General features: G+C 47.7%; 1 protein-coding gene across 1 annotated transcript; it reads left to right on the forward strand.

Moving 5' to 3' along the window:
• The first annotated feature begins 8,447 nt into the window (after nt 1–8,447).
• On the forward strand, nt 8,448–10,641 carry LOC134945671 (E3 ubiquitin-protein ligase TRIM39-like). The gene has a single exon (XM_063935112.1). It carries the CDS (start codon nt 8,479–8,481, stop codon nt 10,066–10,068), a length of 1,590 nt encoding a protein of 529 aa, XP_063791182.1. The 5' UTR covers nt 8,448–8,478; the 3' UTR covers nt 10,069–10,641.
• Nucleotides 10,642–11,297: the final 656 nt, after the last annotated feature.

The following is an 11,297-nucleotide window of genomic DNA, read 5'->3' on the forward strand; positions in this document are numbered from 1 at the left end:
TAGGAGTGGCACTGCAGTGTCACGCAGGATGGCCCTTCCAAAAAACACTCCCCAAACAGCACATGACGCAAAGAAAAAAAGAGGCGCAATGAGGTAGCTGTGTGAGTAAGATAAGCGACCCTAGTGGCCGACACAAACACCTGGCCCATCTAGGAGTGGCACTGCAGTGTCACGCAGGATGGCCCTTCCAAAAAACACTCCCCAAACAGCACATGACGCAAAGAAAAAAAGAGGCGCAATGAGGTAGCTGTGTGAGTAAGATAAGCGACCATAGTGGCCGACACAAACACCTGGCCCATCTAGGAGTGGCACTGCAGTGTCACGCAGGATGGCCCTTCCAAAAAACACTCCCCAAACAGCACATGATGCAAAGAAAAAAAGAGGCGCAATGAGGTAGCTGTGTGAGTAAGATAAGCGACCCTAGTGGCCGACACAAACACCTGGCCCATCTAGGAGTGGCACTGCAGTGTCACGCAGGATGGCCCTTCCAAAAAACACTCCCCAAACAGCACATGACGCAAAGAAAAAAAGAGGCGCAATGAGGTAGCTGTGTGAGTAAGATAAGCGACCCTAGTGGCCGACACAAACACCTGGCCCATCTAGGAGTGGCACTGCAGTGTCACGCAGGATGGCCCTTCCAAAAAACACTCCCCAAACAGCACATGACGCAAAGAAAAAAAGAGGCGCAATGAGGTAGCTGTGTGAGTAAGATAAGCGACCCTAGTGTCCGACACAAACACCTGGCCCATCTAGGAGTGTCACTGCAGTGTCACGCAGGATGGCCCTTCCAAAAAACACTCCCCAAACAGCACATGACGCAAAGAAAAAAAGAGGCGCAATGAGGTAGCTGTGTGAGTAAGATAAGCGACCCTAGTGGCCGACACAAACACCTGGCCCATCTAGGAGTGGCACTGCAGTGTCACGCAGGATGGCCCTTCAAAAAAATACTCCCCAAACAGCACATGACGCAAAGAAAAATTAAAGAGGTGCAAGATGGAATTGTCCTTGGGCCCTCCCACCCACCCTTATGTTGTATAAACAGGACATGCACACTTTAATCAACCCATCATTTCAGTGACAGGGTCTGCCACACGACTGTGACTGAAATGACGGGTTGGTTTGGACCCCCACCAAAAAAGAAGCAATTAATCTCTCCTTGCACAAACAGGCTCTACAGAGGCAAGATGTCCACCTCATCATCATCCTCCGTGTACATCCCCCTCCTCACAGATTATCAATTCGTCCCCACTGGAATCCACCATCTCAGCTCCCTGTGTACTTTGTGGAGGCAATTGCTGCTGGTCAATGTCTCCACGGAGGAATTGATTATAATTCATTTTTATGAGCATCATCTTCTCCACATTTTCTGGAAGTAACCTCGTACGCCGATTGCTGACAAGGTGAGCGGCGGCACTAAACACTCTTTCGGAGTACACACTTGTGGGAGGGCAACTTAGGTAGAATAAAGCCAGTTTGTGCAAGGGCCTCCAAATTGCCTCTTTTTCCTGCCAGTATAAGTACGGACTGTGTGACGTGCCTACTTGGATGCGGTCACTCATATAATCCTCCACCATTCTTTCAATGGGGAGAGAATCATATGCAGTGACAGTAGACGACATGTCCGTAATCGTTGTCAGGTCCATCAGTCCGGACCAGATGCCAGCATCAGCAGTCGCTCCAGACTGCCCTGCATCACCGCCAGCGGGTGGGCTCGGAATTCTGAGCCTTTTCCTCGCACCCCCAGTTGCGGGAGAATGTGAAGGAGGAGATGTTGACAGGTCGCGTTCCGCTTGACTTGACAATTTTCTCACCAGCAGGTCTTTGAACCCCAGCAGACTTGTGTCTGCCGGAAAGAGAGATCCAAGGTAGGTTTTAAATCTAGGATCGAGCACGGTGGCCAAAATGTAGTGCTCTGATTTCAACAGATTGACCACCCGTGAATCCTTGTTAAGCGAATTAAGGGCTCCATCCACAAGTCCCACATGCCTAGCGGAATCGCTCCGTGTTAGCTCCTCCTTCAATGTCTCCAGCTTCTTCTGCAAAAGCCTGATGAGGGGAATGACCTGACTCAGGCTGGCAGTGTCTGAACTGACTTCACGTGTGGCAAGTTCAAAGGGCAGCAGAACCTTGCACAACGTTGAAATCATTCTCCACTGTGCTTGAGACAGGTGCATTCCACCTCCTATATCGTGCTGAATTGTATAGGCTTGAATGGCCTTTTGCTGCTCCTCCAACCTCTGAAGCATATATAGGGTTGAATTCCACCTTGTTACCACTTCTTGCTTCAGATGATGGCAGGGCAGGTTCAGGCGTTTTTGGTGTTGCTCCAGTCTTCTGTACGTGGTGCCTGTACGCCGAAAGTGTCCCGCAATTCTTCTGGCCACCGACAGCATCTCTTGCACGCCCCTGTCATTTTTTTTAAAATTCTGCACCACCAAATTCAAGGTATGTGCAAAACATGGGACGTGCTGGAATTTGCCCATATTTAATGCACACACAATATTGCTGGCGTTGTCCGATGCCACAAATCCACAGGAGAGTCCAATTGGGGTAAGCCATTCCGCGATGATCTTCCTCAGTTGCCGTAAGAGGTTTTCAGCTGTGTGCGTATTCTGGAAACCGGTGATACAAAGCGTAGCCTGCCTAGGAAAGAGTTGGCATTTGCGAGATGCTGCTACTGGTGCCGCCGCTGCTGTTCTTGCGGCGGGAGTCCATACATCTACCCAGTGGGCTGTCCCAGTCATATAGTCCTGACCCTGCCCTGCTCCACTTGTTCACATGTCCGTGGTTAAGTGGACATTGGGTACAACTGCATTTTTTAGGACACTGGTGAGTCTTTTTCTGACGTCCGTGTACATTCTCGGTATCGCCTGCCTAGAGAAGTGGAACCTAGATGGTATTTGGTAACGGGGGCACACTACCTCAAGAAATTGTCTAGTTCCCTGTGAACTAACGGCGGATACCGGACGCACGTCTAACACCAACATAGTTGTCAAGGCCTCAGTTATCCGCTTTGCAACAGGATGACTGCTGTGATATTTCATCTTCCTCGCAAAGGACTGTTGGACAGTTAATTGCTTGGTGGAAGTAGTAAAAGTGGTCTTACGATTTCCCCTGTGGGATGACCATCGACTCCCAGCAGCAACAACAGCAGCGCCAGCAGCAGTAGGCGTTACACGCAAGGATGCATCGGAGGAATCCCAGGCAGGAGAGGAATCGTCAGAATTGCCAGTGACATGGCCTGCAGGACTATTGGCATTCCTGGGGAAGGAGGAAATTGACACTGAGGGAGTTGGTGGGGTGGTTTGCGTGAGCTTGGTTACAAGAGGAAGGGATTTACTGGTCAGTGGACTGCTTCCGCTGTCGCCCAAAGTTTTTGAACTTGTCACTGACTTATTATGAATGCGCTGCAGGTGACGTATAAGGGAGGATGTTCCGAGGTGGTTAACGTCCTTACCCCTACTTATTACAGCTTGACAAAGGCAACACACGGCTTGACAAATGTTGTCCGCATTTCTGTTGAAATACTTCCACACCGAAGAGCTGATTTTTTTGGTATTTTCACCAGGCATGTCAACGGCCATATTCCTCCCACGGACAACAGGTGTCTCCTCGGGTGCCTGACTTAAACAAACCACCTCACCATCAGAATCCTCCTTGTCAATTTCCTCCCCAGCGCCAGCAACACCCATATCCTCCTCATCCTGGTGTACTTCAACACTGACATCTTCAATCTGACTATCAGGAACTGGACTGCGGGTGCTCCTTCCAGCACTTGCAGGGGGCGTGCAAATGGTGGAAGGCGCATGCTCTTCACGTCCAGTGTTGGGAAGGTCAGGCATCGCAACCGACACAATTGGACTCTCCTTGTGGATTTGGGATTTCGAAGAACGCACAGTTCTTTGCGGGGCTTTTGCCAGCTTGAGTCTTTTCATTTTTCTAGCGAGAGGCTGAGTGCTTCCATCCTCATGTGAAGCTGAACCACTAGCCATGAACATAGGCCAGGGCCTCAGCCGTTCCTTGCCACTCCGTGTGGTAAATGGCATATTGGCAAGTTTACGCTTCTCCTCCGACAATTTTATTTTAGGTTTTGGAGTCCTTTTTTTACTGATATTTGGTGTTTTGGATTTGACATGCTCTGTACTATGACATTGGGCATCGGCCTTGGCAGACGACGTTGCTCGCATTTCATCGTCTCGGCCATGACTAGTGGCAGCAGCTTCAGCATGAGGTGGAAGTGGATCTTGATCTTTCCCTAATTTTGGAACCTCAACATTTTTGTTCTCCATATTTTAATAGGCACAACTAAACGGCACCTCAGGTAAACAATGGAGATGGATGGATACTAGTATACTTATGGATGACGAGCGACTGCCGACACAGAGGTAGCTACAGCCGTGGACTACCGTACTGTGTCTGCTGCTAATATAGACTGGATGATAATGAGATGAAATTAATATATATATATATAATATCACTAGTACTGCAGCCGGACAGGTATATATATTTATTATGTAATGACTGATGACGGACCTGCTGGACACTGTCAGCTCAGCAGCACCGCAGACTGCTACAATAAGCTACTATAGTAGTATGTATCAAGAAGAAAGAAAAAAAAAACCACGGGTAGGTGGTATACAATTATGGATGGACGAGCGACTGCCGACACAGAGGTAGCTACAGCCGTGGTCTACCGTACTGTGTCTGCTGCTAATATAGACTGGATGATAATGATATGAAATTAATATACATATATATAATATCACTAGTACTGCAGCTGGACAGGTATATATATTTATTGTGTAATGACTGATGACGGACCTGCTGGACACTGTCAGCTCAGCAGCACCGCAGACTGCTACAGTAAGCTACTATAGTAGTATGTATCAAGAAGAAAGAAAAAAAAAAACACGGGTAGGTGGTATACAATTATGGATGGACGAGCGACTGCCGACACAGAGGTAGCTACAGCCGTGGACTACCGTACTGTGTCTGCTGCTAATATAGACTGGATGATAATGAGATGAAATTAATATATATATATATATAATATCACTAGTACTGCAGCCGGACAGGTATATATATTTATTATGTAATGACTGATGACGGACCTGCTGGACACTGTCAGCTCAGCAGCACTGCAGACTGCTACAGTAAGCTACTATAGTAGTATGTATCAAGAAGAAAGAAAAAAAAAAACACGGGTAGGTGGTATACAATTATGGATGGACGAGCGACTGCCGACACAGAGGTAGCTACAGCCGTGGACTACCGTACTGTGTCTGCTGCTAATATAGACTGGATGATAATGAGCTGAAATTAATATATATATATATAATATCACTAGTACTGCAGCTGGACAGGTATATATATTTATTATGTAATGACTGATGACGGACCTGCTGGACACTGTCAGCTCAGCAGCACCGCAGACTGCTACAGTAAGCTACTATAGTAGTATGTATCATGAAGAAAGAAAAAAAAAACCACGGGTAGGTGGTATACAATTATATATATATATATATATATATATACAATTATATATATATATTAAACTGGTGGTGATTAATTAAACTGGTGGTCAGGTCACTGGTCACACTATCAGCAACTTGCAAGTAGTACTCCTAAGCAGACAATCACAATATATACTGGTGGTCAGTGTGGTCACAATGGCAGTGTGGCACTCTGGCAGCAAAAGTGTGCACTGTACGTTAAAATATGTACTCCTGCTCTCAGACTCTAACTGCTCCCCACTGTCTCCCCCACAAGTCAGATATACAGTCACACTATCACTTCAGCAAGTAGTAGTACTCCTCCTAATGCTCCCCAAAATTACTAAAGTAAATACCGTGTCTCTCTCTACTCTAGTCTCACTCTCTTCTCTATAAACGGAGAGGACGCCAGCCACGTCCTCTCCCTATCAATCTCAATGCACGTGTGAAAATGGCGGCGACACGCGGCTCCTTATATAGAATCCGAGTCTCGCGATAGAATCCGAGCTTCGCGAGAATCCGACAGCGGGATGATGACTTTCGGGCGCGCTCGGGTTAACCGAGCAAGGCGGGAAGATCCGAGTCGCTCGGCCCCGTGTAAAAAAAACTGAAGTTCGGGCGGGTTCGGATTCCGAGGAACCGAACCCGCTCATCTCTAGTAAAAAGGGGGATGCAGTCCGTCGTAATGTGTAAAAAGCGGACGCTGTCTGCCGTAATGTGTAAAAAGGGGGACGCTGTCTGCCGTAATGTGTAAAAAAGGGGACGCTGTCTGCCGTAATGTGTAAAAAGCGGATGCTGTCTGCCGTAATGTGTAAAAAGGGGATGCTGTCTGCCGTAATGTGTAAAAAGGGGGACGCTGTCTGCCGTAATGTGTAAAAAGGGGGACGCTGTCTGCCGTAATGTCTAAAAAGGGGACGCTGTCTGCCGTAATGTGTAAAAAGCGGACGCTGTCTGCCGTAATGTGTAAAAAGGGGATGCTGTCTGCCACAATGTGTAAAAAGGGGGATGCTGTCCATCGTAATGTGTAAAAAGTGGACGCTGTCTGCCGTAATGTGTAAAAAGGGGGACGCTGTCTGCCGTAATGTGTAAAAAGGGGGACGCTGCTGCCGTAATGTGTAAAAAGGGGGACGCTGTCTGTCGTAATGTGTAAAAAGGGGGACGCTGTCTGCCGTAATGTGTAAAAAGGAGGCGCTGTCTGCCATAATGTGCAAAAAGGGGGACCGTCTGCTGTAATATGTAAAAAGGGGGACTGGCTGCCGTAATGTGTAAAAGGAGCTCTACCTGGTGTAGTGGCGCTACTGTGCAGCGTAATTTGAATAAAGGAGACTACTGTGCACCGTAGTATGAATTGGTATTATTTTGTTGCCACACCCCTTCCCAATGAAGCAAAGCCGCTATATATATGTTTGCGCACCTATGGCGCGCACTGCCCCTATCTTGCATAGGTGGTGGACGCCAAAGCCGGTTTTTGCACACAGCGCTAAAATGCCTAGTTACGGCACTGGTACTAAGCCTCAGAGAGTGATAAAGGGGAGAGAGACAAAGTATCAGCAAATCAGCTCCTGACATCTTTCATACACAGCCCGTAACATGACAGTTAAGAGCTGATTGGTTAGAGCTTTGGGCCTAATTCAAACCTGATCGCTGCTGTGCATTTTTGCTGAGGTCTGTGATCAGATAGATCCCCCCCATAGAGCGTGAAAACCCGCCCTGTGCAAGTGTGCGAATGCATGTGCACACCGTGCGAAAAACTTCACCAGACAGTGGACAGCTGCAAATCCGTTCGCAACTCACTCACCATGGAATGAAGTCTGTGTGAAGCCAAGGACTTACTACTACAGTGCGATAGAATCAGGCTGATCGGGGCCGGAGCTGATGTCACACACCCGCCCTGGGAACACTTGGGAACGCCTGCGTTTTTCCTGACACGCTCAGAAAATGGACAATTACCATCAACAAACGTACACTTCCTGTCACCCAGCCTATGTTAACCTAGCGATAAAAAAAAAAACGTAGAATTTTTTCGTAGTTTGTCCTCGCACCTGTGCATTACGATCTGTACACATGTGCGGTCATTCGATAATCGTCCGATCAGGTCTGAATTAGGTCCTTTGTCCCTCTCTAAGCTTTCATACATCTCACTGATAGAGTTATTTGTACCTTTAGCAATATGTTTTAATTGCAGAATATAACAAGATAAATTACTGTCATTTCAAGTGTAAATCCCTGTAAATGTACAGAAGAAATAATTTTGTCTTATTAAATGACCTTTATTGTTTTCTATATAAGTAAATTTCCTGCATGAAGTCCCTTTATATATTATCTGTGGGGGTAATTCCAAGTTGATCGCAGCAGGATTTTTGATAGCACTGCAGGGGAGGCAGATATAACATGTGCAGAGAGAGTTAGATTTGGGTGGGTTATTTTATTTTTGTGCAGGATAAATACTGGCTGCTTTATTTTTACATTGCAAATTAGATTGCAGATTGAACACACCACACCCAAATCTAACTCTCTCTGCACATGTTATATCTGCCTCCCTTGCAGTGCACATGGTTTTGCCCAATTGCTAACAAAAAATCCTGCTGCGATCAACTTGGAATAACACCCTGTGTCCCTTAAGGGGGGTACACACGGAGCGATCGCTTCTTAAAATCTAAGCAATCTGCCTAGATTGCTTAGATTTTAAGCAGTGATCTCTCCGTGTGTACCGCTCACAGCGATAGTGATGTGCAGTCCCACGCATCGCTAATCTAGCGGGTCGCTCCCCCTGCACGTGCTGACCGGGGGGGAGAGATGTGTGCTGAACGGTTCACTCAGCACACATCTCTCACGCATCGGCTGATGAGTACTGGCATTTACTGTAACTGAGCCTGTAGGTAATATAGTGAGTGACAGCTCAGCCTCGCCCTGTGTACAGAATGTAACCCCACTGATATCTGAGTGTCAGAGACTTTCACTTTCATTTCTCTCTCCTGCTGCAGCGATGGCGTCTGCTGATCTGAGACAGGAGCTGGACTGTTCCATCTGCCTGAGCATTTATACAGATCCTGTAACCCTGAGATGTGGCCACAACTTCTGCCGGGTCTGTATTGATCGTGTGCTGGATACACAGGAGGGGGCTGGAGTTTATTCCTGTCCTGACTGCAGAGCAGAGTGTCAGGAGCGTCCTGCACTGCAGAGGAACATAACGCTGTGTAACATAGTGGGGAGTTTCCTGTCTACTCGGCCAGATCAGGAGGAGACTGGGATCTTCTGCACTTACTGTGTGGACTCTCCTGTACCTGCTGCTAAATCCTGTCTGCTGTGTGAGGCTTCTCTGTGTGATAAACACCTGAGAGTACACAGCAAGTCACCTGAGCACGTCTTATGTGACCCCACCACTGCCCTGGGGAACAGGAAATGCTCCGTCCATAAGGAGATCTACAAGTATTACTGCACTGAGGACGCTGCCTGTATCTGTGTGTCCTGCTGTATGATCGGGGAACACAGAGGACATCAGATGGAATCACTGGATGAGGCCTCTGAGAAGAAGAAGGTGAAACTGAGGAAAGTTCTGCAGAGACTGACCACAAAGAGAGCGGGGACTGTCAAAAGAGTGCAGAGTCTGCAGGAGCGCAGAAGAGAAGATCAGGGAAAAGCAGCTGGGGTAATAGAGACAGTCACTGCCCTGTTTAGAGACATCAGGAGACAGCTGGAAGACCTGGAGAAGAGAGTCCTGAGTGAGATCTCCAGGCAGGAACAGCGCATTTCACTCTCAGTCTCTGATCTGATCCAGCAGCTGGAAATAAAGAAGGACGAGCTGTCCGGGAAGATACGTCACATTGAGGAGCTGTGTAACATGTCTGATCCAGTGACTGTCTTACAGGAACCAGACACAGGGGACTTGTGTGACACTGAGGACACAGAGAGACATGATACCCAGGTCCATGGTGCAGGAGATCTGGATGTGGGTCTCATCTCAGAGACATTACACACATTATCTGATATAATAACAGGTATAAATACAGGGATCTATGTGCAGGAGGCTACAGCCCTATTACTGGATGTAACCACAGCTGGTGATTATATACAGATATCAGGTGACAGGAAAACTGCATCCAGGTCACAGATAAACCAGAATCACCCAGTAACACCAGAGAGATTTCAGTGTTATCAGGTAATAAGCAGCAGGGGATTCTCCTCAGGGCGACATTACTGGGAGGTGGATGTCAGTAAGTCAGTGTGGTGGATGGTGGGGATGTGTTACCCCAGTATAGACAGGAGAGGAGGATATCAGTCACTCATTGGATGTAATAACAAGTCCTGGTGTGTGTGTAGGTGGAATTATAATCAGTACTCAGTGATACATGACAATACAGTGATCCGGTTACCTGACAATACCCCCTGTGACAGAGTGAGGGTATATCTGGATTATGAGGCAGGACAGCTGTCCTTTTATTCTCTGTGTGACCCCATCAGACACTTACACACCTACACTGCCGCCCTCACTGAGCCCCTCCATGCTGCATTAATGGTAGAGGATGGATGTATAACAATATGTGGGGGAGTCAGGAGCTGGGAGAAATTACCATAGAGAATCTGCCCAGAGACTGGTGACATCACGGGGAGGGGTATATGATTGGGGGAACATTCAGCCAATAGAATGATTTATTGGGTGGAGCTACCGCTGAGCCCCTCCCCTTGTGTTACCATGTGACCAGGGTGTGGGTGTGTTCCCATGTTGGTGTGGTATGCTGGGTACACACTGACAGACATATCACCCACCCAGCTGTGATGTCAGCACCGACATATCTAACGGACAATTGGTCAGTCAGTATACTGTAGCATACCTTATTGGCTGCTCTGTCGGTGTGATGGTGTGTCGGCAGACATGTCGCTGAGGTGTGTACCCAGCCTTAGAGACTGTCATAAATATATACATATACATCTCTGTGGGATTTCTCCACCTCTGACTCACTGACAGCTGTGATTGGCTGCAATATCTGTCTGTCAGCCAGTCAGTGCTACGCTTGCTCCTATTGGCTGTATTGGGATGATGTCTCCTACTACTGATAATTGTAGTCCAAAGCTATGGGCCTGATCCATGTTTTATATGTAGCCCTAGGAAAGGGTTAATCCTAAAATAAATAAATATATGTGTAATTTCTGTGGTGAAGCCTAATTATAATATATATATATATATATATATATATATATATATATACATACATACACATACATGGTTGTGCCATACTTACCGACTTTTTGGAGAGCAGCCCGGATGGTGCGATGTAAGTGCAGAGGGGGGCGGACCGGAGGCGTGGCGCAGGCGGGCCGGGGGCGTGTTGGAGGCAGACCGGAGGCGTGGCTACGAGATCGTCCCGTGTAAGCCCCGCCCCCCGCTGTGTAATGCCGCTATTGCAGGCATTATACAGCAGGGGGCGTGGCTATGATGACACGATTCAACAAGAGTTGCGTCATCGCCTGCCCGGACCGCCCACTTTACTCGCTAATTGGGCGGCCGGGCAAGGGGGGACCCCTGTAACCGTGAGACTTGCCTGCTCTTCCGGGGGGCCGGGAGGGTCACTCGATTTTCGGGAGCCTCCCGGCCATTCCGGGAGAGTAGGCAAGTCTGGGTTGTGCATGTTGATATTCAATTACTATTGTGCGGTGAATTATAATATAATGTACAGGCATATAACTATATGTGTATAGGCTATGTATTATTGGAGGAGCCCCTCTGGTGAGCTGGAAGCGGGGCTGGGGGCATCTAGTTTTGTGCTTGTATAGTATCCAGTCTAATCAGCAGATTTACAAAGGAAC

Source organism: Pseudophryne corroboree, chromosome 7, assembly GCF_028390025.1.
Source record: "Pseudophryne corroboree isolate aPseCor3 chromosome 7, aPseCor3.hap2, whole genome shotgun sequence".
NCBI classification, from domain to species: Eukaryota; Metazoa; Chordata; class Amphibia; order Anura; family Myobatrachidae; genus Pseudophryne; species Pseudophryne corroboree.